Here is a 27,330-nt window from a genome sequence, read left to right as displayed (position 1 = left end):
CTCCTCTTGTTCTGACACTGTACTGACATTCATTCATTTGGACAGACGAGCCAAAGCCTTATTTTATAAGCTTAATCATAACTAACTTAACCTTAACCATACTCCAATTTTTATCTGACTCCTTACTTAAACCAGAGCCTTAGAAATCAGTTTAAGTTAGGACAAGGCTTTGGTCCCAATGTGGACTACCGGTCCTGACAAGGTGAGTGATTTCACCAGAAAACATCCCAAAGAGGTAAAAGAAAAAAAAAAAAAGTTTGCACCACATTTGTAGTGAGGTCACTCATAGAGATAATGCATTCCCTAACCTTAGACCAGCCACAATGTCTGCACTCCTGGTTTATAAAGATACTAAAGATACCCATACAACACACACACACACACACACACACACACACACACGTCCCTTAGTTGCGAGGACAAGGACATATTGCATTCCCTTAGCCTCTTACCTAACCTCAAATCATTCCGAGCAGCCAAAATGTCCTCAGTGATAGTTTTGAACCAGAATTTGTCCTCACAATAAAGATGGCCACAAGCACGCGCGCACACACATCTCTGAATGCCACAGACATGGAAACAGGGACTGCTAATGGGCTCATTTTATTCTTGATTAGATAATTAATTTGACCATTTAGTTGCGTATGAAAAACGCTTGACTATTTGAGAAACAAATTAGGCAGAACAGAACTGCATATACTGCTCTGACACACATCCAGATTGATCTTTTGTGTTAATTGGATGAGAAAAAAATCCCACAAACTGCGTAGTTTGGATTTTTTTGTTGTTGTTGTTGTTCTGGAATTTGGTGATATTACAGAAGTGTAGAGATTCCTGCGCCTCTGCAGCAAACAGTGTGTGTCTCTATGTCTCTCTCTCTCTCTTAGTAATATTTATTTATGGCCTGTCAGGGTCACAGACTGTCAAAGAGAGCAGCTCATAAACCCTTTCGCCAGTGTCCTGCAGGTCCTGCTGTAGTTATGTGGCTGTGATAGAAAGTCTACAGTTACGATGAGACTGTAGGTGATTTGTGTGCATCGTTAGCGACATATCCACAGCTGTGAAGAGCAGAGGTGTGTGTTCATGCACATCTTATAGATGCGGGTGCGGACTCAGTGTGTAGGTACACACGTATGTACACGATGATCCTACAAGCAAACAACTTTGTGAAGGCGACACAGATTTCCACTGGCCACAGATTTATCATCAGGAAACCTTCAGCCATCAGTGTGTCACTGTGGCGATGCTGTAAATTGCACGCTCTCCTGCAATAAACAGGCACACACACACACACACACACACATTTGTCAAATTAAGTTCAACCAGTCAGGACAAGACAACCTAGTATGCTCCATGCATACCGAATATTCCTCCACTGTCATTCACCTAAAATGCACTGTGGGCCAGCATTTATTCCATTTACTTGATGCACATTTTTGCTGCAACTAACGATTCATTTCATAACCGATTAATCTGTCTATTATGCTCACGAGTAATCGAGTAATCGTTTGGTTCATCAGTGTTTGTCAAACCTGGAAATGATGATCTCGAATGTCTTGTTTTGTCCACAAACCATAATGATTCAGTTTTTAATGATTTCTTTGTTTTATGGAGCAAAGAAACAAGAAAATATTAACATTTAATAAGCTGAAACAATCAGAAATCTTGTTTTAATCATGAAAAAAAACTTCAAACCGATTAAACAAAATAGTTGATTAACGATTAATTTAGTAATCGATTAATCGAGTAATTGTTTCAGCTCTAATGCACATCCATTATTTTCTGTTTTCCCATGAATCGTCAGTACAAACTATTTGTTTCTATTTTTTAACAGAACTTAAAACAGGACAAGGTTTTCCAGCCGTAGCTTAATTTGCTATTGCACATTACAAAATGCTTCCAAAATAGCTTGAAAAAAAAGCTATGCACGATTTAAATGTGCTTCAATGGAGCATCATAGTGTTTCTGTCCTCAAGCTATTAAGAATTATGAAGGTCAAAGTTCTGTTTTATGAATGTATAAATTCTAAATTCACATTACATTATTTTATGTTATTTTACATTATACTGGCAAGAAATATGAATATTACTTCACTTTGAAAGGATGGTGAAAACAGTGCATTGACTCAATCTTTGCATTTTTCCTCATAATCATTTTCTTTCTCTTGATTGATGATTTTTCATATGAATTTAGAAGTTAAAGTCAGGAAATTGAGTTTTGAATGTGTAATTGTAATGTCGAAAATTAAATGTAAGAATCAGAGAGAGAAAGAATACAGAATAGTGCATTTGATGTTCTAACATAACATAAAAGTGTGTGTACGTGAACCAACAACAAGGCTGTGGCAGTTGAGGATTTTGTTGAGTTGAGACACAAACTGAAAGTGTTGTTCCCCACAGGGCAAACAAGGACTTCCCGCCCTCCAACTCTGTCTCCATCTGTCTTTCTTCTCCTCCAAAACACATAATCCATCACAGTCACAAATAGCAGAGGACTGCAGGTAGTCTTGTCTGTCTCCTGGCTCTGAGCGATGCAGAGTAAATCTGCCGTGGCATTAATGCAGCAGACTGGACTGGAAGAGGAACTGCGGTGTTTCTCAGCTGTTTCACATCAACTGCAAGAGGAGATTTTTCCTTCAAAACACGGACACAGCGTGGCTTCTATTCCACCGAGCACAATATATATGGTATCAGTAAATCTTTCATGTGGCGTTAAGTACAAGGGAAGTCTAGGGTCAACAGAATGTTGTATTCAATAACACATCTTCTCTCTCCACAACAGTGCACCTGTTTTTCCACTCAGACTTTAACAGATCCCGTCTCCAAGTATCCAGACGCTGCACTCTGCATTGCGTTGTCTCGACTGTGATGTGTCAGAGTGGAGGATGTTGCACAAGCTGTCTGTCTCACCTTTTCTATTAATAACCACCTGCCTCTCTTTAGTAACTCAAAGCCCCCAGGAGGAAAGCATTTTTTAAAAGTAGCATTTCCTATTAATCCCGTTTATTATTATGTTATGTTATGTTATGTTTCTTTATATAAATGTACTACTTATTTATTTTAGTTCCAGTTTTAGTGGTTGTCTATAAAATGTCAGAATAAGTGAGAAAGAAAGTTTCCTTTCGCTGAGTGAGATGAAAAGTTAGATCTCTTTCATTGATGTCACTTTAATGTTTGTCTTTTCAAGATAAAGGCAGCGGTAGCTCAGCTCGGCTCCGTCACGTCAAGGTCATGAGGGAACCAGAGTGTGATTCCCCACAAAAAACAACCCAGTAGCCTAATTTGTGAGCTTTGAAACAGCTGGAAGAGCAGTTAGCAGTTGATCATGTCATCAAAGTCCCAGCGAGAAGCTAAATGAATACATTTCCCAATATGCCGAACTGTGTATAATTAGCATACCTGTCCAAGTAACTGTTCAAAACCAGAGCATAATTCTTTAACACTGCCATGAAATAAACAGTCCATGCATACACGACAATAGACACAGCTGTTAACTAATTCTACTCATTTTAGAAAATCTAAAATGGCTGCCGGCAGAGACAGGAGGCAAGACAGATTGCTTAAGTTGATATCTTAAGAATGAGTTTGTTGCTCATGCCGGGTGATAGACAACAAAAATTATACTTGTAAGCTGATCACTCTCCTGCGCCAAAGTCCATAAAGAAACTTGTTGTTTTCAAGTTGTAGGTCAGTCCAGTGACTGTGGGCCATTAGTTTCCACACAGCAATAAAAAGCGGTAAACCTCTTTAGATATCGTAGACTTAAGATTACCTAGATTTTATGAGGTAAGCCTCTTGTTTAATAGCTAAAATGTGTACTTAAACAACTGTCAGCGTTGTCAATGCCTCCAACAACCATACTTAAAGAAATGGTGAAACATACCTTAAGTAAATTCCAAACCTGATCACACACCACTTTCAAATATGTCAGAGAAGAAAACCAGGTCTTAAATGGTTTGGAGAAACTCCAGTCATCCTGGATCACGATTCAGAGCATGGACTCCCACAGTTGGCAGATGGGTTGCTACAGCATCGCCAGCTGGTGTATTAGTCACCTGCCAGTCAACGCTGGGTAGAGGCCAGCAATACAAAGGCTTGCCTGCCAGGAAGCTAATAAAATAATAACAATAATAACAAGCTACAACAGATTTGAATTGGAGACCTATCTGAAGACGGGGAGCAGCAAATACAGACTGACGACGTGGTTTCTTTGCGGGTACAGACTGTTCCGTAAAGGTAAGAGGATTTACCTCTCACTGTGCACAACGTGTGATCAATTACAACTCGTGCCTCAGTGGTGGTACGTTTCCTTTGATCCCAATAAGAGCCAAAAATGGCTCGCGTCTCTTTCTTTGGTCGAGCGTCGCATGGAGGCATAGAAAGGAAAAGGGGAACGTGAAGGTTACTCTGCGTGTGGAAGGAAGGCGATAAAACTAATGGGAGTGCGGCGAGTGAGAGGGGAGGGGTAAACATGAGCAGCAGAAATGAGATGAGATTATTTATGGCATTAAGGGAGCATGAAAGAGAATTGGGCAGAAGCTTGTAGTTTGTGCCGTTCTCCACTTTGAAGGACAGAAGGTCTGAGAGATATCAACAAGATTCTCTTCAATAAGAGCTCAAATATACAGTGATGCATCCATTGTTTGTGAGCTTTGAAACAGCTGGAAGAGCAGTTAGCGGTTGATCATGTCATCAAGAAACTGGAGAAAACCCACATGAAAACATTTCACAATCAAAGGACAAAGTAAAAAAACTAAAAAGATATGATCTGATTACAGGGATACAATCGACTGACATGCATGCAAAGGAACTCTCCATGAACTGGACACAATCAATCACTCTGCTATTCAAATGCTTCATTCAGAACTCACCACTCACCACTGCTTTATTCTCAGGTCAAGTGACTCGTCCTCCTCGTCCTAGTATTCATTGGTTTACGCTCATCTATAATTCTCCAAGGACGTTCACATCTATATCTGAGCCAGCTACTGCGTCCAGTATCAGCAACAAAGCATATAACACACAATCTTCACACTGCATCACATCCAGTCCTTTCAAATGAGTGGAAAACACAGACTGGATGCTTTTTTAAAGGCGGTTCTCAATGACACAAATGTTTTACCACATTTTAACACTATTTTTAAGTTTCTAAAAACTTCATGTATATATGTGTTACTGTTGCCCCTACACGTGCTGAAAATAAAATAAAACCAAAAAAAATAAGTCCAAAGAAATGTCTTTAGACTTTGTCCGTCCACTGAAAAATGTGTAACTAACCTACTAGCATAATAATGGTGAATGATTAAATAAGTCAGTAAATGTTTAAAAATCGTGTACATTTCAATAACTTTCTCTGCTCTGAGACGTTGGGGGTGTGTCTACTGGAGGACACACACACACACATATTGATCTACTCACTTAAGTGGGGACCAAAGTCCATGAATGAATACAAAAGTAAAGACACTGTTATTAAACTTCCTGTTCAAGAGACGCAGCGATCACCTGCTGTGGTTTCACCTAAAGGATGTAAGAGTTAGTGTCTGATGGAGGAGTTCTGTCCTCTCCTCCTAATGCACTGCCACAAACACACACACACACACACACACACACACACACACACACACACACACAGACACACACACAAACACACACACGGGAATAATGGACTAATTCTATGAGCCAACTGTCACTATCCATTATCTGTGCAATAACAAAGCACTTGTTGCAATAACCCATGTGCAATACGTCTTTGCTGCTTATCGAAATAAATGTGCTCTTATAAACTCTGGCTCTGTAAATGTTTTAACACTTTAACACTTTTACCGTACGTACTTTACATTCAAATATTCTATTTAGTATTCAGCTATATTTATTGTTTTATATTTATATCTGTTGCTAATATTGTCTTTTTTTATTCCTTCTTTTATTTCTTGAGTGTTATTTTAATTCTGAAGGAGCAAAGGAAATGATGAACCACATTTTCCCCACAGGGATTAATAAACGCCGCTCTGATATCAAACTCCCTGTTCAACAAACGTTTAGAGGAGTGACATTTTCACAATTTAGTCACAGTTTTACAACATACTGTACACAAACACAGAGCTGCTTCAGCTGCAGTCTCTCTGTCAGCAGCACCCGCAGCCTCACAGCAGGAGTCTGCTCTTCTTTCTCTTCTTATTCTCCACTTCATCTCCTCATCTTTAGGAAACATAAGTAGCGGCGGAGCTTTTCTGTGTGTTCTTGCGTCAAGGTAAGACACATTTTTACAAGACAAATACATCGTAGCAAGCTGGCAAATCAAAGGCAGTGTAGTGTATGAGCAGGTGCAGTTAAACACTGATAAAGGGCACTGAGGGATTTTACATTGTTACAACATGTGGAGAAGTTATGCCTAAAACGTCCAGAACAGATGACTCGATACTGTATATGATGTGTGAAGAGGAGAATCTCTGGATATGGAAGTCTTTTCACTCTTCTCGTGACTGTGTAACTGTGTTTTTTGGTTGAAACTCATTCTGGATTAAAAGCTTTAGTCACATACTGTATTATGTCCCCTTAGACCTCACATCACACGGTGTTGGTTCTTGGCCCACATCTATCAAACTACTGAAAAGTGAGACGTTACGAAGTTACCGTCCGTCAGGAAGGGAACCAAGGTGCATTAAGGGTGGGAATCACAGGGTACGTCACAACACGTTATGTGTCTATCTGAAGAAAACCAGACGTCTGCGCTTTATCGATTTATTCACAAAATAGAGAACAAAGTGCATAAAGTCTATGTATTGAACATAGATGGAGCATCTCTTAATGTAGCTTTCTCCACCATTATCCCACTGTAAACTCCAGGTAACTTCTGCCTAAGTTTCCCTCATTCATTTCAGCAGCGCCGCAGCAAGAAGACTTGAAGTAACAGTGAAAACTGGCAGGAACTGTAAAGAACTTTAAAGCATCTTAATTTGTTCATTAAAATGTCAATATTTGCCCTGTTCTGTCATCTGTTCGGGATGTTTTAGGAGGAACTTCTCCACACGTAACGATATAAAATCCCTCAGTGCCCTTTATCAGCGTTTACCGGTTCACTCGTAAGTAACTGCACCTGCTCATATACTACACTGACTTTGATTTGCCAGATTTGTCCTGTAAAAATGTGTCTTGAACACACAGAAAGGTTTCTACAGATGAGGAGATGAAGTGGAGAATAAGAAGAGAGAGAAGAGCAGACTCCTGCTGTGAGGCTGCAGGTGCTGCTGACTCTGTGTTTGTGTACAGTTTGTTGTTAAACTGAGAAAATGTCACTTCTCTACATGTTTGTTGAACAGGGAGTTTGATACCAGAGTGTTAACATTACTATTCTGTCCAAACACTGACGAACAGTGACGTTCACGGACAATAATCCCCAATAGAATGACTAAGCCTGAATCAGAATCAGAATTATGTTATTAATCCCTGTGGGGAAAATGTGATTACATTTGCTCCTTCAGAATTAAAATAACACTCAAGAAAGAAAATGAGGTATAAGAAAAGAAAATATTAGCAACAAGTTAAGCTCTAAAACAATAAATATAGCTGAATAATAAATAGAATATGTGAACGTAAAGTACATACAGTAAAAGTGTTAAAACATTTACTTAAGCTGTCAGAGCCACAGTGTTTATAAGAGCACATTTATTTCGATAAGCAGCAGAGACGTATTGCACATGGGTTATTGCAACAAGTGCTTTGTTATTGCACAAATAATGGATAGTGACAGTTGGCTCATAGAATTAGTCCATTATTCCTGTGGCAGTGCATTAGGAGGAGAGGACAGAACTCCTCCAGCAGACACACACTCTTACATCCTTTAGGTGAAACCACAGCACGTGAACAGGAGGTTTAACAACAGTGTCTTTACTTTTGTATTCTGTCCAAAAATGGAACAGCGACATTCATGGACTGTGCGTGTGTCCTCCAGTGGACACACCCCCAATGTCTCAGAGCAGAGAAAGTTAGTGAATTTTACATGATTTTTAAACATTTACTGATTTATTTAATCATTACAATTTGGTAAGGTGGTTAGTAAGACATTTTCCCGTGGGGTGATAAAGTCTAAAGATATTTATTGTCACTTTTAATGCAATTTTAATGAAGGGTTTGGGTGTATTTTATTTTTATTTAATCTGTATTTTTTTCAGGCAAAACATTAAGAACTAATTCTTATTTACAATATTGGCGCCAGACAACAGTTGTAGGGGCAACAGTAACACACTTTGCATGCATGTCAGTCGATTGTATCCCCGTAATCAAATAAGATTTTTTTTATTTTTTGCTTTGACCTTTGATTGTGACATGTTTTCATGCAACAAGATTGGATTACTGTATTTCGCTTCATACATACCAAGCGTTCAGTCCTGGTCTGGGACTTCCTGCGTGGAGTTTGCATGTTCTCCTTGTGTATGTGTGGGGTTTTCTCAAGTGTTCTCCAGTTTCTTCCCCCCGTGTCCGATAACATGCAATTGGACGCTCTAAATTGGCTGTAGGTGTGAGTGTGTGAGTGAGCCGCACGACCCTCGAAAAGTAACATGACTTTGACCACGTCAGCAGCTGCGCAAACCTACAGCGACTGGATCAACGCTCTGCTGAACCACACGTGTGATCGGCAACAAGCGCGCTCACACATTGTGTTAATAAGCTAACACAACAGCCCGGGGACTATTTATGGGCTTAGAGATCCTGCATACATCAAAGATCAGTGACAGATTTCATTGATCACTAAGTCATGATTGATTGATTGATGTATTCGATGTTTTTATAAGCAGAGCATCTTAAGTAATCATACGACTACTTGAACGCTTTGTATTCTGATATAATGTTTTATAGTAATGTGCAGTTGGTCTTCAACAGGTAATAAAGCATTTGTTTTAGTAGGTAAAGTGTTGTACGGCATCACATCATCACAGTAACAAAGCAATAACTCCTCGTGTAAGCTGCTTTGTTCAGGGTTGACAACTGTGTGTGTGTGTGTGTGTGTGTGTGTGTGTGAAAACTCACCACAAGAGAGAGCGGCCTCTTCCACGACACCACTCCAATCAGTCCAGAGAGCAGCACCTGGCAGAGCAGACCCAGAGAGAAGGTGCTATAAGAGGTGCATGATACTAACAATCATGTTGACACACATTCATGTCTGTATTTCCCTCAGATCACCACGTTATTTCCTATAATCAAGGAATCAGCACGCACACTCCCTCCCCCATTAACTTCAATCTAACCTGCACTGATTGCTCTTTAAATGAAACCCATATCTGAGCAACAATGCACTTATGGATGCACTTTGCAGACACGGGCATTCTAGCACTTTGTGGACATATGAGCATCCTTTTAATTATGAGTCCCCATAAATTACAGCGACTGATTAAATTTTCATTTGCAACATTTCACGACTTTTAAAGGTTGAGTGTGTAACATTTAAGTGGCGTTAATGGCAGAAATTAAATATACATTCACAATTGTTTGTACAAGTGTATAGCTGCCTTTAAGTAGTTTTAAGTAGGGATTGCACAAGACCTCTATCTGTGTCTGATACCCATATCTCAAACTTCCAATATCAGTCCGATACAGACCTTTATAGACTTTTCAAAGCACGAAGCTGTTAAATGTAATAACATATGTGTGCCATTTCAAGCTATTTCAAATTCTCGTGCTGTTATTGCTGCTATTTTTATTTACATTTTTGCAGTCTGTGCATAGTGAAGCATGCAATACGATCTAGGGATTTTGACCAGTATCGGTCCCGGTCTATAGAATAAGCATTTTATATGTACTCAAGGTGAGCTGCCGTGTTTCTAGAGCAGTCCCACAGGCCATGTGTTTGGCCTTCTCAAGCAGGAGCTTGAACCACCCTCACCCACATAAACCCGATGCATGAACCGACAAAGAAGAGGAGAGGTAACAGCAGTGAGAGAGAGTGGGAGAGAGGTGTGAAAGAGTGTTTGCATCCTTTCTGGAACACAAAGGCCACCGTAGTTCCCTCATGTGCAGAGGTGGACAGTGGAGTCCTGCGTTGGCTGCACTCAGTCTCATATTAGGGTCACTAATTCTTACACCTTCCTCTAGAGGAAGTCCATTACAGAAGTAAAAATCATGTCAAACGAACATTAAATCTTAATTTTTGAATCTTGAAATTAGGGTATCTCACTTAAAAGGAGTTTAATGGATCCTGACACATGGACAAATCGGTTGATCATCAGAAGCAAAATACTTATTAAATACTAGTAAAATAGTGGAAATGACAATAAAAACTGGCGCATGCCCACTTAAATAATCATAAAGTTTCTAAACCTAATGTGACATGACACCTGAACATTGGCTATGGCAGCTCCTGCCCTCGTGCAAGGTCAAGTTAATGTTCCATCATCAAGTCCCGACTGAAATATCTCAACAACTGTTAAATAGATTGCCGCGCTGCCAGTTATGCTCAAGATGAACGGTAAAACCTTCCCGGTCACTTCAGATGGTTGTGCACACATGAAAACCTGACAGCAACAATGAAATATGTGCAAAACTGATGACATTTCCATCAACTATAATGTTATTTAGCAGAAGAGAACTTGGGTGCAAGTGACTGAAGAAGAGAGAGTTTTGCATTTTCGTGCTAATTTAAGTTTAAGTTTTTAACCAGAGTCTGAGGTTTGTTTTGAACACCTTCCAGACTCTCTGATGTTAGCAGGTACTGAATTCCACTTCCCCACTTCTTTGAAGGAGAAAACATTATTGTTCAATGGCAGTATTTTCTTTTTTTACCCAGGCTTCTCTTCCACATCTCTCTCTCCCTCTCTTCATCTTGCAGCAAATGGATGAAATTATGAAGTTTGAAGGGATCAATGACAGAAAATGCAGTGAGCTTTTCTGGGACTGCAATGTGTGATGGCACATTTCTTTCTTCACAGTTGGTTTGGATCTTAAAATCTATTCTAACATGTTCCCAGCTTCTTGTTAAGTGTGACTCACTGCTTACACAACCTGGTCCACCATGCATGACACTGTAGCAGCTTTTAATTTCAGTGAAATCAGCAGCTTACGGCTGCTCAAAGTCCACACTCAGACTTCAGGATATTCACATTTTGAATATAGAACAAATGATTTATTTATTCAGAAAATCACAATTTCTGCATGAGATAAGAAATTCTAATGTCTTTGAAAAAGGACTGTTATTGTTGTTGTGCGACTGCAGTGCTTCATCAAACTGTTTTTCCGGACTTTTTTGCCCTCCATGTTTTCAGCATTAGCACCAATTTGCTTTTTAGATTTTGTGCTTCATCTACCTGGAACCAGTTACCCTGCAGTTCGATGCCGAGATGAAACAATTCAAATTACCTGGAACATCTCGCTGTGAGGCCTCTGCTTCCCCCTAATATATACCATGGTGGTTTTTTTGTATCACTTCCATCTGTTACTGGTCTGTGTGTTTGATTTAAATCCAGATTAATCCGGCCTCGTTAACACAGATTGTATGTTTGTGTCTCGTGTGACTGTAACTGTTTTTTAATGAGATGCCTGATTAAGTTTATATAACACCCATTGGTTTCCTCAGCACGCTTCACTCGGGGTGTGGTGCATGCTTGTATAGGTGTGATCTCCTGTATGCCAGTGAACAAAGGGTACTCGTCACCTCCAGTGTTCTATTCCTCCGTGGTCGCACTCCGCCTTTCATCCTTTCTTCACCCTCCATTAAACACCAATACACTCTCCCCATCTTCCCTCACCTCAGCCTCCTTTTCTCTCTCCAATGACTTTCTTGATGGCCACTTTTTCTATTTTTCGCCATCTTTTCCTCTCTAATTTGTCCCCGACCCCCACGCTCCGTCTCTGCTGTATTTCTCACTCACTCCTCCACCGCTCACTTTCACCGCTCCCCGCATAAAAACCCTCTCGTTCCTATTTCCCTCCTCGTCTTGTTTCAGTCTCTAAGTCAATCTTCCACCTCTTCGCTCACCTTGTTACACATTGGACCTGGTGCATGGGGCCATCAATATTTCATTTGAGTGCTCACACACACACACACACACAGAAGAATGCGAGTTTCGGAGCCAGATAAATAACAGACTGAGTCCTCAAATTCCACTTTAGACCAAAATCAAAGACAAATGTATCCCGCTAATATGCACCCACTCACAAGATTACTCTCAGCAAATCATTTTGGTTTTGTCCTCTTCTAGATTGTCAGTCAAGTTCAACACTATTGCTCAAACACGGCAGACTCACCTGTGCGTAAGATGTGCAAGATACTGCAGCTTTTAGCTTTTAGTCTATCTGGTATTTTATTATACTTTTATTATGCTTCTTTGCATTCTACTTGCTTTTTAACTTTCCATTTTACGACATTTATGTAGCATATGTTCCTTTTTTTATTTCCTTTATGTTTAGGCTATTTTAAAAATGTTAGGCCTTGTTTGTTTGTTCACTTTATGACTAACCTGCTGCTGTAAAGTTCTACTGGATGCTTGAATTTCCCTCAGTATCAATAAAGTATCTATTTATCTATCTGTTATTTTACAATGTAATAAAAATAAGTATATAATTATCAGATGGTTGAGTGTTGCATAATCATATGAGGAATTTCTGTGTCCCTAAATTAAATGATCAGAGGTTCATACGAGGATGTTACCTGAGTACAATGAGATTGTAGCCACACGTAACTCAGTGGTTACTTGCGGCTACGATCTCATTTGACATTGACATTGCAGGAGGCGTGACAAACAAACGTGGATCAAAAGGCCTCTGTATGCAGCCGATGAGAGCAAGTTACTTAAAATGGAAGCAATAGCTGAAAGGCAGTTGCTCTTCGACGGCTGCCGTGTCGGACGTATACAGACGCTGCTAGACGTCACTTCGCCGTCATCCTCCCGACTCTAGTGCACCAGGGATTTTGTGAAAATTGGTTCCCTATTTTCCAGCAGATTCTGGAGATGGCCAGAGCGGCGTCCTCGCCTGACGTGTCTGCAGAGAGAAATCAAATTGCCGGCAGACTCGGCTGGGTTCACGCAGGCTACCACTGAGTGCAAATATTTCACTTTCCAGCCCTGTATAATATGACTGCGAGAGACATTCTGCAGCCATTCTAGCTGATGTGTCTCTCTTATGATTCCTATCTCCAATCTTCCAATTTAAAAGCGGGGTCATTCTTAGGGCTTGCACACATTTGTTGACCAGGACAAAGTGAAGGCACAAGATTTTCAATCGCACCTTTGTACTCAAAGCTCTCACTTTAACACTTTGATTTAGTAGAATTTCAGCAGGACAAACATGTTTACAAGATCCATCTTAGACAGAATAACACAACACATGTCTCACAGTGGTTAAATGCCACGGTTTCACAACTACAGAAGCCTCTTTTGGATGAAAGTCCAGTTCAGTGACACTGTTTCAATGAACGATGACCTGGTCGAACGAGGATCCACACAGACATGTTGGATTGTGCTTCTGTGGGTGAAGTGAAAGCAGTGGGAGCACTTGACCCACTGTTCATTTGTAACAGTCGGGGGTAAACACATCGTTCTTTGTCACGTCTTACTGCGGTGTCAAGACTCACATCAAACATACAACCACACACACACTGCAGCAGAGACTATACTTTCCAGGCATAAAAGCTGACCTTGTCAGGACCTCATGGAGACCAAAACCTGGTCCCATGAGGAATTAGCTAAGTTTAGAGCAAAGCTGTATCCTCAGAAGACTAGCAAACCTGTCTCTCTCTCTCTCCATTGTGCATTGGCTTTGCCTATATAGAATGTGCGGGAGCCTGTGTGTGTGTGTGTGTGTGTGTGTGTGTGAGAGGGGATAATGATGTGAGAGCATGCAGGAACTATATAAGAGCTTTACTGGTTGACAGTCGGTGGTGGCTTTTTTCCCTCGGCTGCTCCCTGAACAGGATTAATATGCAATACTTAGCAGCATTAGTCACTGAGACCTGGTCCGCACACACACACCCACTGTGATGCAGACAAAAATGCTGCAGAAAATGTGTATGTTTATATTATTTTTAAACTAATGGAATAAAGAGATTGACAAATTAAAAGGTCGGAAACAGGTGGGTGAATTATATGATTATACATTTCTACACATTTGTGCAAAAGTAACTATCTGAGGTTTAGTGCTGGATAACATTTAAAGACGTGTGGTGTTTGATAACAGTAAACAGCAGGACGCTGACATTATGATGCAGTGACAAACAGCTGGTGGATGATGACATGATACAGTGAGCATGAAGGATTTATTAATGGCAAAAAACTTTTCAGCACCAATGTGACACAAGCATACACACACAGGTGATGACTGACAGGTGTGAATGGAGCAGAGCCATCATAGAATGCATCACACACACACACACACGGCTGACATTTAGTCTGAGGCCCACGACAAAGCATTTAGAACAATACAAAAAAACTTTTTCAAAATTCCAGTTTTCACAGATCAGCGACTTGTTGAAAAGTCAGCGTGAAAAGGTTGAAGTGTACCAGCTTTATGACACACAAAAAGGCACACAAGCTCTGCCGGGAGCCATGGGTGGGAGAAAAAAGTGTGCGCGCAGCTGTCAACACTCGCAGCACAATGTACAACTTCACACACCAATAATACCTGTGTTTTACAATGGAATGTGAATGTTATTGTACAGTACTTCATATTCAGGCTAAAAGATGTGTTATTTCGTCTTCTTATGTGTTGTTGAGTCAAGGTTATGATTCATTTTATATCGCATTTTTTAGTAGGGTTAGATAAAGTAGCAATAATTGTGCCAACGTCACAGAATAGACTGTTTGTCTTTTCTTTTTGTTCATGAAAATTAGTCAAGTGAACTTTGAACTGTGACAAAATTAAACATTTTGAGTACTTTTTGCTCAGGTGTGTTAAAACAAAATGGAAAGAATATGTGGCATCAGTAAATGTCTTAAGTTAAGACCTCCTGTTGTGCTTAGACTGCAGCGTAGGTGTTTGTGTCACTCTGTCACTGATTAGAAATAAAAATAATAAAAATAAAATGAATGCATAAGAGCTGAAACGGTTACAAACTAGACCTAAATCACCCATACTTATTCATTTATGCATGGCACCAATCAAAAGAAGCCATTACCGAGAATGAGGTCTGAGAAAGCAAAAATCATCACAGCCAAGACGGATGGCGCCACTGCGGTTGCCGTGGTTACCGCGAAACTGGCCATTTCCCAGGATCCACGATGACTTCCCATCAGCTGAGAGGAGCAGGGAACGCTCGCTGGTTCAGACGAGATAAACAGGAACAGCCCCACCCCCCTCTGCAACCTCATCACCTACACACACACACACACACACAGCTCCAACAATGCTTGATGTTTAATTGATAACAAAATCAATCTGAGGTCTTTTTTTTAAAAAGAAAGGAAAACTTATTTTATTTCATTTCTTCGCTTTTTAAATTTTTATTTAATTTATGTCCCCATCTATCATCCTATGTCCACCCCCCGCATCCCTCATGAGGAGGATAAAGTGGTAGATGGATGGATGGATGTATTTTATTTATTTATTGCTTCTCTATGCCAAAAAAAACCCCACACAAAACCAAATACCTTTGATTTGTGGACAAAGGAGCTTTTTTTCAGCATTTTATGGACCAAACAACTAATCAACTAATTGAAAAACATAATCAATACATGAATCGATAGTGAAAACAGATGTCACACTTACACTGCTTTTGCATTCTTTGTGCAAAAGCTCAGACAGAATGCATTCCCAAGCCTTAACCATCACAACCAAAGGCCTAACCCTAACCCAGACCCCAAAACCAGGTCTTAGGTCTCTTCGAAAAGCCTGTTACATTTGTGTTAAACAGCCAAAATGTCCTCACAAGGTCACAAACAAAGGTTACTGGACTCTCAGACACAGATGATGCACAAACATGTGTGAATTCCTCTCAGTCAAGTCTTCTGAGTGAAGCAGCTCATTTATACCCGTTCACGTTTGCTTTTTTAGGTTGGACGAGGAGAAGAAAGTCTTTCCACGGAGTCAACCGTCTCCTGTCAGAGCTGCTTCTGCTCTGCACCGAGTAATCAGACACAACGTGCATGGTGTGTGTGTCAGCTTTTAAGTAAAGTGCAAGCATGTGTAAATCTCACTGAAGTGAAAATGTCCGGAGGAACCTCACCCTAATGAAATGAAGAGCCGGTGATTAAATTGACTGGAAAAAAGAGAGGTGTTGAAAAAAAAAAAAACTGTCCAAACATATCAACCTTGATTTCTGAAGATTGGCATCGGCATAGTTGGCCTCTATTATTTTGTACATCCCATATTGTACCGTGTCTCTCTGATTTGGCCTGATCCCCTCACTGATTCTCACATCGACTGAGAAGCACCTAAATAAAGTAAAGTATCACATAAGCTGTAAATGCTCATCTTCAAAACACACACTTCGGGCCTCAACAGGGGAAAAAAAAGGCATTATAAGCTTAACTCTACAGGCAATTCCACAGACAGAAAAGAAATGGAATTGCTTGAGATAGTAATTCTGGCTTCTGTCTCACTAAGGAAATTTCTCTCTTTGTGGAATCTTTGTGGAAGAGCTGTCTTCATATATGCGTGTATATGTGTATGTGTCCCCATGAAAGACAAGAGAAGGTGCGCAGTAGAATCAGGGCAGCTGAACTCCTGACGCTCGTGTGACAGTTACAGCTGTAACCTTCAAGAAACCTTTGGTGGCCGTGAACGAGCATGCGGCACAAAACGGGCCTCGAAGAGTAACCACACTGAAGCTCGTTTCATCTGCAGCTGATGCAAAGAAAGCCAACTGATGTCTGCGCTGATGTTCCCTGTTCCAGCAGCAGCAGCAGCAGCAGCAGCAGCAGCAGCAGCAGCAGCAGCAGCAGCGGCATCACTCCTCCTCCTTCTCCTCCTCCTTTCTTCCCAAACATCCATCTCTTACACACCACATTCCCTTTCCTCTACACCCACCCCCCCAGCTTCTCCTTCCAACCCCTCCCCCATATTGTATATCATCACTTCACCTCGCAGCTCAGCAGCACCTCACCGCCACACCACCGTAACCATGGAAACAGTGGGACAACAGCAGGTTGGATACTGCTGCTGCCTGGAGGCGGGGCATCTCGCACACCCTTTACTTCGGTGCTTTTGACTCACGGAGGTCTGAGTGTCTGTTGAGACAGAATCATCCTTCTGCATGTGAATCAGCCAGCGCTACAGCTAAGCTACCGTGTATCATCCTCATCAGCACCAGTGTGCTGCCGCCATGGCAACAAGACGGAAGTTCAACATGATATGAAGCTTCCAAACAACATATAGGTTTGGTTAAAGGCCAAGTGTGTAACATATAGGTGGGTTTACGGGCAGAAATTGAATTTACAATCTATAGATATATTTATTAAGTTTAATTACTTTCAATTGTTTTTTTAGCCTTAGAATAAACCTTTTTACACATGCTTTAGGCATGGGTTGACACACCACTCCAAAAAGTGTGAAGTGTTAAAATCATTCTTGAATTCTATTCGTCACAATTACGAGCGGACGTTGGTTTAAGGAAAACTAAAAAGAAAAACACAAACCCTCTGCTGTGGTCGCCACAATAACGCTGCAGCAATCTTCCCGATTACTTGATTGCACTTAGACTGATTCATGTTTAATGAGCAAATGCTGGTTTCTTGAACTGTTTCTCTGGTTGTAAGTGAACTGAGCGTCAGACGAGAGGAGAAGCTGCTCAGTGACTCTCTGGCTCCTCTGCCTGATTTAGATCTCAATCACACTCTATATCAAGCGCACAAACGCACACTCAAACCAACACGTCTCATTTCAAAAAGGAGCTTCTCTGAAGATTAGGAAATAAGAAAAAACGCCAACATTTCCTCTCAGTATGTTTGTGAGACTCTTTTTTGCATGATCACTAAATAGATTTGTGTATTTGTATTTTTCCTCCTGATTCTCTGTTCAGTTGCAGAGATACATCTGCAGATATGAGCTTTAATATTTCTGGAAGCCACTAACATCCCTCCAGGGCCACATAAAACAGCTCCACTGGCATTAACACATAGTGAAATTGAATTATATCGTTGTAGATTAGTAGCGTTTGTGTTTTTATTCATTTTTAGTGACGGTCGCTGTTGGGAATGACCTGAAACAGCACATATATGGACATAAATGAGACAAAGGAAGAAGGTAAAGACAAATGGAAGCGCGGATTCGTGCGCGGGGGGAACGAAACTCCGTTACCTAACCTCAGCCTTAAACCTCAGCGGGAACTTCTGATGGGCATTTTTGTTACCCGGCCGTAATAATTCAGGAGCGAAGGGCTGAAGATGTCAGCAGTGTGTGTGCAGCAGCCAGCCACACATCCATCGCTGGATACAGCTACAGTGACACCAACAGCTGAATCAGGCTTTCAGCTCCGTGCTGACAGGATAATCTTGCCCTGCAGCCAACCACAGTTGACAGGAGAGTGTCGCAAAAGTGTGTTTGCATGTTGAAATGTGATTTTAGTACGCGTGTGTGTTTCAATGTAATGATGCCTGAGCAGAGAAGGTAATGTTTGCCCGAATGTGGCTACTGTAGGTTTTTGTAAATCGATGATGACGTTTTACCACATTAACATTACATTAACCATTATTAGAGTGAAAACTCCAAGTAAATGCGACAGTAACCACCAACCAACTGATTCTTACACTGAAAACAGCTGCTTTACAAGTCGCTAGTCAAAGGTCATGGCAGTTTCATGCAGCCGCGCAGTGATGACTCCGCCCACATTGAGTAGGTGCTACTAAACCAACCTAAACCAGGCTGTTCCGTGCCGTGCAAGGCAAACATCCTCCTTGGCATGTTTAAAAACATGATATACTAGTGAACAATGAGGGTGGATTACATTCAATAAGATCTGATGCAAACTTTATCCACTAATGAGACGCTCCATGTCTCTCCATCAGACACTAAACTTCTGTCAGGGACGGGGACGGGGACGGGGGGTAACCTGACGGCTCTACATCACCACAGACCCTGCGAGTCATTAGAAGAAACACCAAACTGTCACTCACGAGAGGGCAGACTGTGTGTCTCTTTCAAGTCAAGGCACAATTAACACAGAGAGAGGGTTCTGTGAATGATTACACGCTCAAGCTTCCCTCAGTGCAGTTACACACACACACACACACACACGGTCACCAGCCACGAGAGAAGGATTTAATTTGGCTGAAACTTAAAAGGACAACTGGTGGGTTTCAGCACTATAGCATCTAAACAGTGATGACTACACTGAAGTGAAGTTTGTTTGACACTGATTAAGGCAAATAAAATATTTACTGCCACCATGACTGTAATCTGTTAACCAGAGCACACATGTGTGGTGCTATTACACAACACTGTAGGAAAATCAATTATAAACTCTGGGTAAAATATAACCACAGTCGCCATCAGCGTCTTCTGTAATCCCAAAGTGTTTCTTGTTTGTTTTTAATAAGAGAGCAGTTTTATGGTTGCTTGATTATTTCCAGTGCAGTTTATAGTTGAACAGAAAAGGCAGTGAATAATGTTTTTACTTACATTTGGCAATAATGGTCTGACGGGGTTAAGCCAGATGCAACCTTATTATACAATTCCCACCAGTTCCTAATTTAATCCCACATTTTTACCAGTGGGAACGTGTTTTAATTGGCATTCACTTCGGTATCAAGCGAGTCCTTTTTATTGGCTTCATCTTTGACCCAAGACCTGAGTGAACATGACGCATTTCCTCCTCAACGGCTCTATTTTAAAAAAAATGAATAAAAATAGCACCAAATGCAACTCCATGGTGTTTTCTTCTATTTCCAGTGCTTCTGTTTCAGGCACAATTGTGACATCATCATTCATGCACTGGTGACGCAGGAGTGAAAACACCAACCCCCGGCGATGGGAGCGGTGTTAGTCAATTTATTTCTGCAGGTTCACCTGACTTCACACATGCCGACAAACCTGCTAATTTTAGTGTGAAAGAGGATTATACAATCGTTTAAAAAGAGTGGCAGAGACGCGCGGCGGCCTCCGCGAGGATTTGGCTTTGCCACCTGCTCTCCAAGTGCAAAGCAAAGCAAAGACCACGTGAGGCGGCGCCAAATTACCACCCAGAATCATCAGTCACTCCCTCCCTGCATATTGAGAGCAGTTGTGGATGATTAATAAACTTTTGTTTAAATAACAGGAACACAGCAGGAAATAATGCACCCGTTTGGTGACAAAAACCTGCTCGGCTTCACTGTTTACCTCTGCAGTGGTGCAATGCTGATGGATGACGCGCCTTGTTGATGTTTTTATTGTTCTATATGGAGCGAATTTCAATTAAAATTCAGAGAATACAATATATATGCAAAAATATGAAGCAGTGTCTGTGTGTAAATCTTAAGATAACTTTAAGATTTAAAGCTGCAGTGTGTAACTGTTGGGGTTTAATGTTGCCTCTGTTTCGTCTTTGTTTACAAAAGGTAAAGCATGAATTGTGTGCTGTGACATCTGAAATCAGGCTCTGTCAAGCATAACTATCAGACCTGACTGAGGGAGCATTTGTGTGTATACAACAGCAGAGTAAAGGCAGGTGGGGTCAATAAGTTTTTATTCTGTCAAAGAGCAGACTGGGGTTTGTTAACTTTCTTTACAAGAACAATTTTGCTGTCGTTTCCATCTGGTTTGACATAAAATTATAAAAACGAATGCGCATCGTGGAAATGTCCCCGGGTGACACAAGGTCTTAACATCGGACATTTGTGCATGTTTAAAAGTTTCACACTTGTTTTAAAGTAAAGGAATTTAGTTTCATGACTACCTGTCCAGAGTAACAATCCTCTTTGGCTGTTAGAAGATGATCTATGAAGTCACTTTTCACTTCTTTTTTTAATCACTATTTTCCCCACAGACAGTAAAACATTTTTGACAAACCTATAAAAAATAACCCAGTTTAACCGAGGGCCTTTCTGTGTGGAGTTTGCATGTTCTCCCCCGTGTGTGCACATGGACTTTTCTCCGCGTTTTCCACTCCCACAGTCTAAAAACATGTAGATAAGGTTAACTGGACATGTGAGGGGATGTGAGAGTGAATGGTTGTTTGTCTTTGCCCTGCCTTTCGCTGTATGTCAGCTGGGATTGGCTCCAGCCCCCCCACAACCCTCATGTGGAGGATAAAGTGGTAAAAAAAAAAAACTACAATGTACATTTTTATAAATACAGAATATTTATACTGTAAATGAAGCATACATTATCGTTGCTGAAGAAGAGCAAGATATTACACCAAGATTGATGTGAACTAAAGTGTTACACTAAAGTGTACACTGTGTGCAGACTCTAAAGTAACATTTCTAGATTAATAATTCCCCCTAAAACATTTAGGCAGTATATCTCGGGCTGTAATAAGATCAGGACTGACTGTTTTGTCCCAGACCGGCCCACGTTCCAGCCATAAAGGATTTACTTAGGTGAGATTAGGTGGTTTGCTTGTTAGTGATGAGAAGCGTTACTTTGAGTGGAGTCAGCATTTTATGCTCTGGCCGGTGGTGTGTGTGTGTGTGTGTGTGTGTGTGTGTGCGCGCACCTGTGTTCAGTTTACCCCTCTCATTTTTAATTTCACGGCTATGTGATTACCTTTCAAGGGCATTTCTGCACCGGTTTATTTCCCTCCATCACAATGTTGTCTGCACGCGACTCGAGCCTCACCGCGAGCGTAAGGTAAATGTCAATTGATCTATACAAATACTCATTCGTCTATTGTACTTATGGAAAGAAAATGCTTTAGACAACAGCTGCACTGAGGATAACATACATATTATATACACACATATACATCCAACTCTGCACGAAGCAAAGCAAAACATATTTGTTCTTTTTAGAATTATGACCTGCATGCTGCTAAATTCCACTATCTATAACAAATGAACGCACAAATGAAGCCTCACACTTTCATAAATATTAATATCCCGCCCACACATGAATCGTTACGGTTAAGAAAGTAAGCGAACAATCTTTTCTTTTTGTCTTTTCAGAAAAAAAAAAAGGTCAAAAAACAGTTCACAGTTTCTGATTTAGAACAGTCACCTACGCATACAACAACAACAACAACAACAACAACACAACAGAGGGAACCAAGTGTTGTATGATGAACCAACACAAACCTAAAACCCCCCTCAATTTATCAAAGTGGCTCCACAAATCAATGTGGATTACTTTGGGAGAAAGCGCTGCTCGTGTGGCAGTGCATTTCCATTACCACACAACAATATTGGCCTTTTGGGAGGTTGCGGTAATTTTGTCTATTGATCAAATCACAGGCAAAGATCCCATCACCATGTCTTAGTTTGGCCAATAACTCAAATACAATGTAAAGGCAGAACCATCATCTCTGTATGGGTAACAGCATATAAACAACACACACACTGCACAAACACACCCATGTCAAACAATCACATCACTGCAGAGGTCAGACCAGTCTCTGGTAACATATTGTGAAATAATAAAGGGATTATCCCTGTAATCCACACGGTGAACATCTCCACCACAGCAGTGTGTGTCACCTTGTCTCTGCAGCGATGGGAAAACGTTGCAGCTTCAAAAGCGCCTGTGAAATTCAGATAAGCTCGACAACCCCAAAAGAATGTACAGTTTAAGCCTTAAATGTATATAGTTCCACATTTTGGGGCCATACGCTCTCTGGCAGCGAGTCCGATGAGTAGATCTGATAGCGCTCTCGAATCTGTTCATTCAATATGATGTTATAGCCACCAGCAACTGAGCTTTACAGCACAGCAGTAAGAGAGAGAAAAAGTCTCAAAAAAGGCTGAAAAGGAATCTTTTTGTTTCTTTTAAAGTAGGGCGTGCGGCTTTAATGCATTAAGAGAGAGAGAGTTGCTCGGTTGGTGTTACACTTTTAAAAACAGCTAATGATCATTATGTGGCGGATGCAGCGAAAAGAAACTGGTATGCAAAGCAACTTTGGGGAAAAACACTAACAATCAATCACTTAGATGCAGAAATAAATAAATAAATAAATGAAGCTGTAGATGGTGAACAATAATAATAATTCTCCTGCTTTTCTGTGTCACAGAATCACTCTGCATATATCAGCTCAGCCTGGTTCATTCATCTGCCCAGCGCTCCGTACGTTTACATGCACAGTCTAATCGAGCTAAGGCAAAGGCCATATATTAGTATATGAGTATATTATGTGCAGGAGAAAATCGATTTTGCATCCGACTCCACCTACGTAGGTGGCGCTGTATCTCTCTATAAGCGAGCGTGTAATGAATCGGTTTCCTGTTGACATTTACGCCACAGAAAAACGCTGAGTGAACAGTGAGATGGATCGTGCTGTGGTTCTGTATGTTTCATACCTGCTGTAAGTGTTAATCGTGATACAACGGTAATGCAGTTTATACGTCGTCTTGTTCTACTTCCAGGTCAAAAACCGGGGAGGAAACTTTGGTGCATGTGCAGAACGCCAAGTCGGACTTCAGTCAGACTAAACATGCAGGAGTAATCGGACTATGAATTGCATTATCCAGATAGTCTAACTGATTGATTTTAGTGGGTTAGGGTTATTTTTGTCCAAATTATTGTCTTAGTCCAACTAAAATCGGACTTGTAAACTAAACTGGAACTCGTTTTTGTTTTCCTCTTGTGGCTTTCTAGTGATCCCCATATTTGATTTGGCAGTTATTTGATTTGACAGTGATGCCCTTCCTGACACAACCCTCCCATTTATTTACCGGCACTAGAAGGACAGAAGGCGTGCGTTTGGTTTCCGAGTCAAGTTCCCTTTCCACTTGGCCATGGGTTTCCCATGTCTTTAGACATAAAATAATCAAATAAATATAAAAGCCAAGTTCATCGAGTAACTTTCTTTTGCATTTATGCAAATAACTGTTATTCACTATTAAAACTCCTGAATATTAAAACACCTTAAACTTTAATCTCCTTCATTGATTGCTTCAAAGAAAATACAGATTTTTCAGCTTCTCGTGGCCGTTGTGTTAATTACATTAAGACGCACAGTTATTTGTCCTTTAGTTTAAACACTCTTCACCTTGATGCTTCATTCACCAACACAAAAACAAACAGATTGGAAGTGTGTGGGAGGAAGCAGCTCATCTGTGTTAAATGTGATTAAAACTCAGGGGATGTACAGTAGTTCTGAAAATTTCAGGATCATGTCGAGGCCACACAAAGAAAATCATACTTTGAGCCGTGCTGCTCTTCACAGCAAACACACAGATAGGGGAAGACACCAACTTCTTTCTTTCCAATTGCTAATCTCACACATATTTGCCCACTTCAGTTTAGATTCGTCTCCTCTCTCCTCATGAACCACAGAAAAAGTGACACATAGTTTGGCCCCAGGCTTTCAGAAAGGCCCATTGCATCTCCATTAGTGTTTTCTCACCATCTTTGCTTCATTTAAAAGCCATTTTCTAATCAACCTGTTGATTTGCTTCTCAATTATTTGGTTAATCATTCAGGCCATTAAATTCCAGGGCAATTGGGAGGAAAAATGTTCATCACAGTTTTACAAAGGAGACACTGATATATTGAAATTGTTTTCTCTAACCATTAGTCTACAACAAAAAGACATTTAAATTAAATAAAGACCTTCCACAAACCAGCAGCAGCTAATCACTTTATCAACAAAAAGCATGAACATGTTTCTATTCCTGGACACGGGAAGCAAACACAAACGAGTCGGAATTCAACTGCCAACACAAAAACACAGATGAATACACAATAATGTGAAAATAGCTTTGATCTATGAGATTTATCTGATATTTATCTAAAAGAAAACAAGAAAACAACTGATATACTGTTCAAATTCTGATTTATTTCCCATGTATTGAAAATAAATCCCACTATTAACGATAAAAAAAGAAAATCAATTCACCTCCTTCAAAAAAGTGCAGTTTGTACATGACGATAAAAGACAACCAAACTTTTCTTAACTTTAACCCCAAGTGTTTGCGAGTGTGATCGACACAATTAAGGTCTCATGACCCTCTATTAAAACAAAACCAATGAAATATCACATCATAAATAATATTTTTGCCACAGTGACTCAACGAGTGGGACGTCAGATCATAGATAAAAAGCCTTTGTCATTTGACGTTCTACAGATATTATCAAAGTTTCTAAAAGGACAACCGTTCTCTTTCAACATTTGTTTCACTTTCTCACTCCTGCACTCATATTTTAGAATTTCAGGGATAATTCCTTAACCTAATCTTTGTTGCTGTCTCGCTTTACTAGCGTAGTGTGTTTCCATAGACACAAAAACTAAACACAGAGCCGATTGGGTTAATCGGTTCAACAGTTTAACTCATTTAACAATAGTTTATATTGAAAAGTTACACACTACCGCTTTAAAAATAGAATATCAATACATTTCTATGGTTAAGTGTTAAAGGCAGTTAAAGGCCGTATATAAAGGTGCAGCTACTAATGTTAGCTCTAAGGAAGTGCATTGATTTAAAGGCCTGTGCCGCGCAGAGACAAGGGCTCAGTTTTCATCAGCGCTGCTTCCAGCCTCATCAAACACAATAATTATTGTTCACCGGTGGTGGGATCTTATATCCTCGCTGCAGCACTGGTGGCTTGTTCTGGTTGGTCAGTCTGCGCTGAAAGACACTGTCTGTGCGTTCTTCACGATACAAAAAGAGAAGGGAAAGTTTGCAGCAACGATTGCAAAACCACAAGTGATTTCTGCAACAAAGAAAAAAAGAAACAGCGCGAAGAAAAACGACCTGTCATGGACTGCAAACTTATAGCACCCAAGGCAGGACAGAATTTCAACAAGAGGTTTTCATAAAACAAACTAAACACGAAAGAGGCAAAAACAAACGGGGGAGGAGACTGTATAAAGTACAATAAACACACGATCTAAAAATCACCGTATAACGGAGCCAGAGACCGACAAACACTAAGGAGGCAGGGATAACTGGACACAGGTGAGATCGTCAACAGCCGAGGGCAAACCAGGACAAACACAGGGAGAAAAAAACAACTGAAAGATACAAGAAAGAGGAAACTAAGTAAATCAGGGGATCAAGTTTCAGGGTCATGAGTTTTATTGTATTAACCTTATAATAATTATAGTGTTTTTGTAGGTACATTTTAGTCACTTTCATATGTGAACATACTCCAGAAAAAAAAGTATATTGTACAATACACAGGAGGTGCATGTGACATTTTGATGAGATCCTCACTTGCCGTCATGTTTCAAAGGAACGGCTGCCCCTGCATGTTTGAAGCCCACAGGTTCATCAAACACACGCTGACGTCTGCTCTCGTGTGTTCTGATCGACCCGCTCACCAAGCAGATTGTTGATGTTGCGAGAGTCTGTGAGAGAGTCCTGATGAGCTCTCTGTGAATGTGATGTCATCACTCATCCAACTGCAGCTGAAACACCTCCCTCCTCTGTGCTTCTTACGCCAATAACAGTCTCTCTTCTCGATCTCTCGGTCGTGCCTGTGATTTCAGTTCTTCATTCATGTCTTGTTCTCCCTAAAACAATCCTGTCACGCTGATTTCCATGTGCTACAAGCTGTCGCTGTAACACACACACACACCTTTCGATTCCCTTACCTCCTTCCAATGAATCTGGCTGGCAACAAACCATAGTAACGGTTTCTGTTACCACGGTAACCAACCTTGATGAGATCCTGATCAATGTCGACGCTGAACTACAGCACTGCTTCTCCATGCACTGATCACTTTATTAGGAACACCTGTAACACCTGCTCCTTCCAACTGTGACAAAGAAACATGACACCAAACTAAAGTTTCAGGAGCTCAGTGAACGTCGGCGGCCTCCACAGTCACACCTGAGTCCTGTAAACCACCCGTGATAACAGAGGGAGAGTCATGCGATCGATTCACGTCAGCAGGGACGAGGACGTCATAAAACGTAGTCTTAAACGCCTCATATTTGCACAACAGGACAACACTCAAAAGCCGTGTTTGGTTTACAATCCTATGACGTCACGGACAAGCATTAGTCGTGGTCATTACTTTGCAAAGGTGGATCTAAAAGTGCAGGCCACAAATAAGAGGGGGTCTAAAGCAAATATCAAACTTAATGAAAGGGCTTGAGTTACCAAAAAGGTGCAGTTCCACAAAGCAAACGTCAGAGCCGATGTGTTAGGACGACGAGTTGTACTGGAGATGTAAACCGTCTAATGTTTCTTTGCTCAAAAAGAAAACCATCTGTAAGTAATTTTAAGTTCAAATTTAAATGATTCAATGAGTATCCTTGCCAGTGATTGTGTGTCTAATAAAACTTTAAGTATTATAACATGAAAACACTACACAGACTTGAATGTTCCA

General features: G+C 40.7%; 1 protein-coding gene across 2 annotated transcripts in view; it reads right to left on the bottom strand.

Moving 5' to 3' along the window:
- The window catches only part of fam189a1 (family with sequence similarity 189 member A1), an 87,096-nt gene that overhangs the window by 41,563 nt on the left and 18,203 nt on the right, over nt 1-27,330 (bottom strand). For both annotated transcript variants that reach the window (XM_044040417.1, XM_044040418.1), the window contains exon 2: nt 9,027-9,083. In XM_044040417.1, coding sequence (XP_043896352.1) covers nt 9,027-9,083 — 57 coding nt within the window. The remainder of the gene's footprint in view (nt 1-9,026; nt 9,084-27,330) is intronic.

This window comes from Solea senegalensis, linkage group LG12 (genome assembly GCF_019176455.1).
Source record: "Solea senegalensis isolate Sse05_10M linkage group LG12, IFAPA_SoseM_1, whole genome shotgun sequence".
Lineage (NCBI taxonomy): Eukaryota > Metazoa > Chordata > Actinopteri > Pleuronectiformes > Soleidae > Solea > Solea senegalensis.
The sequence above is the reverse complement of the archived record's forward strand: the minus strand, read 5'-3'. Positions and strand labels throughout refer to the sequence as shown.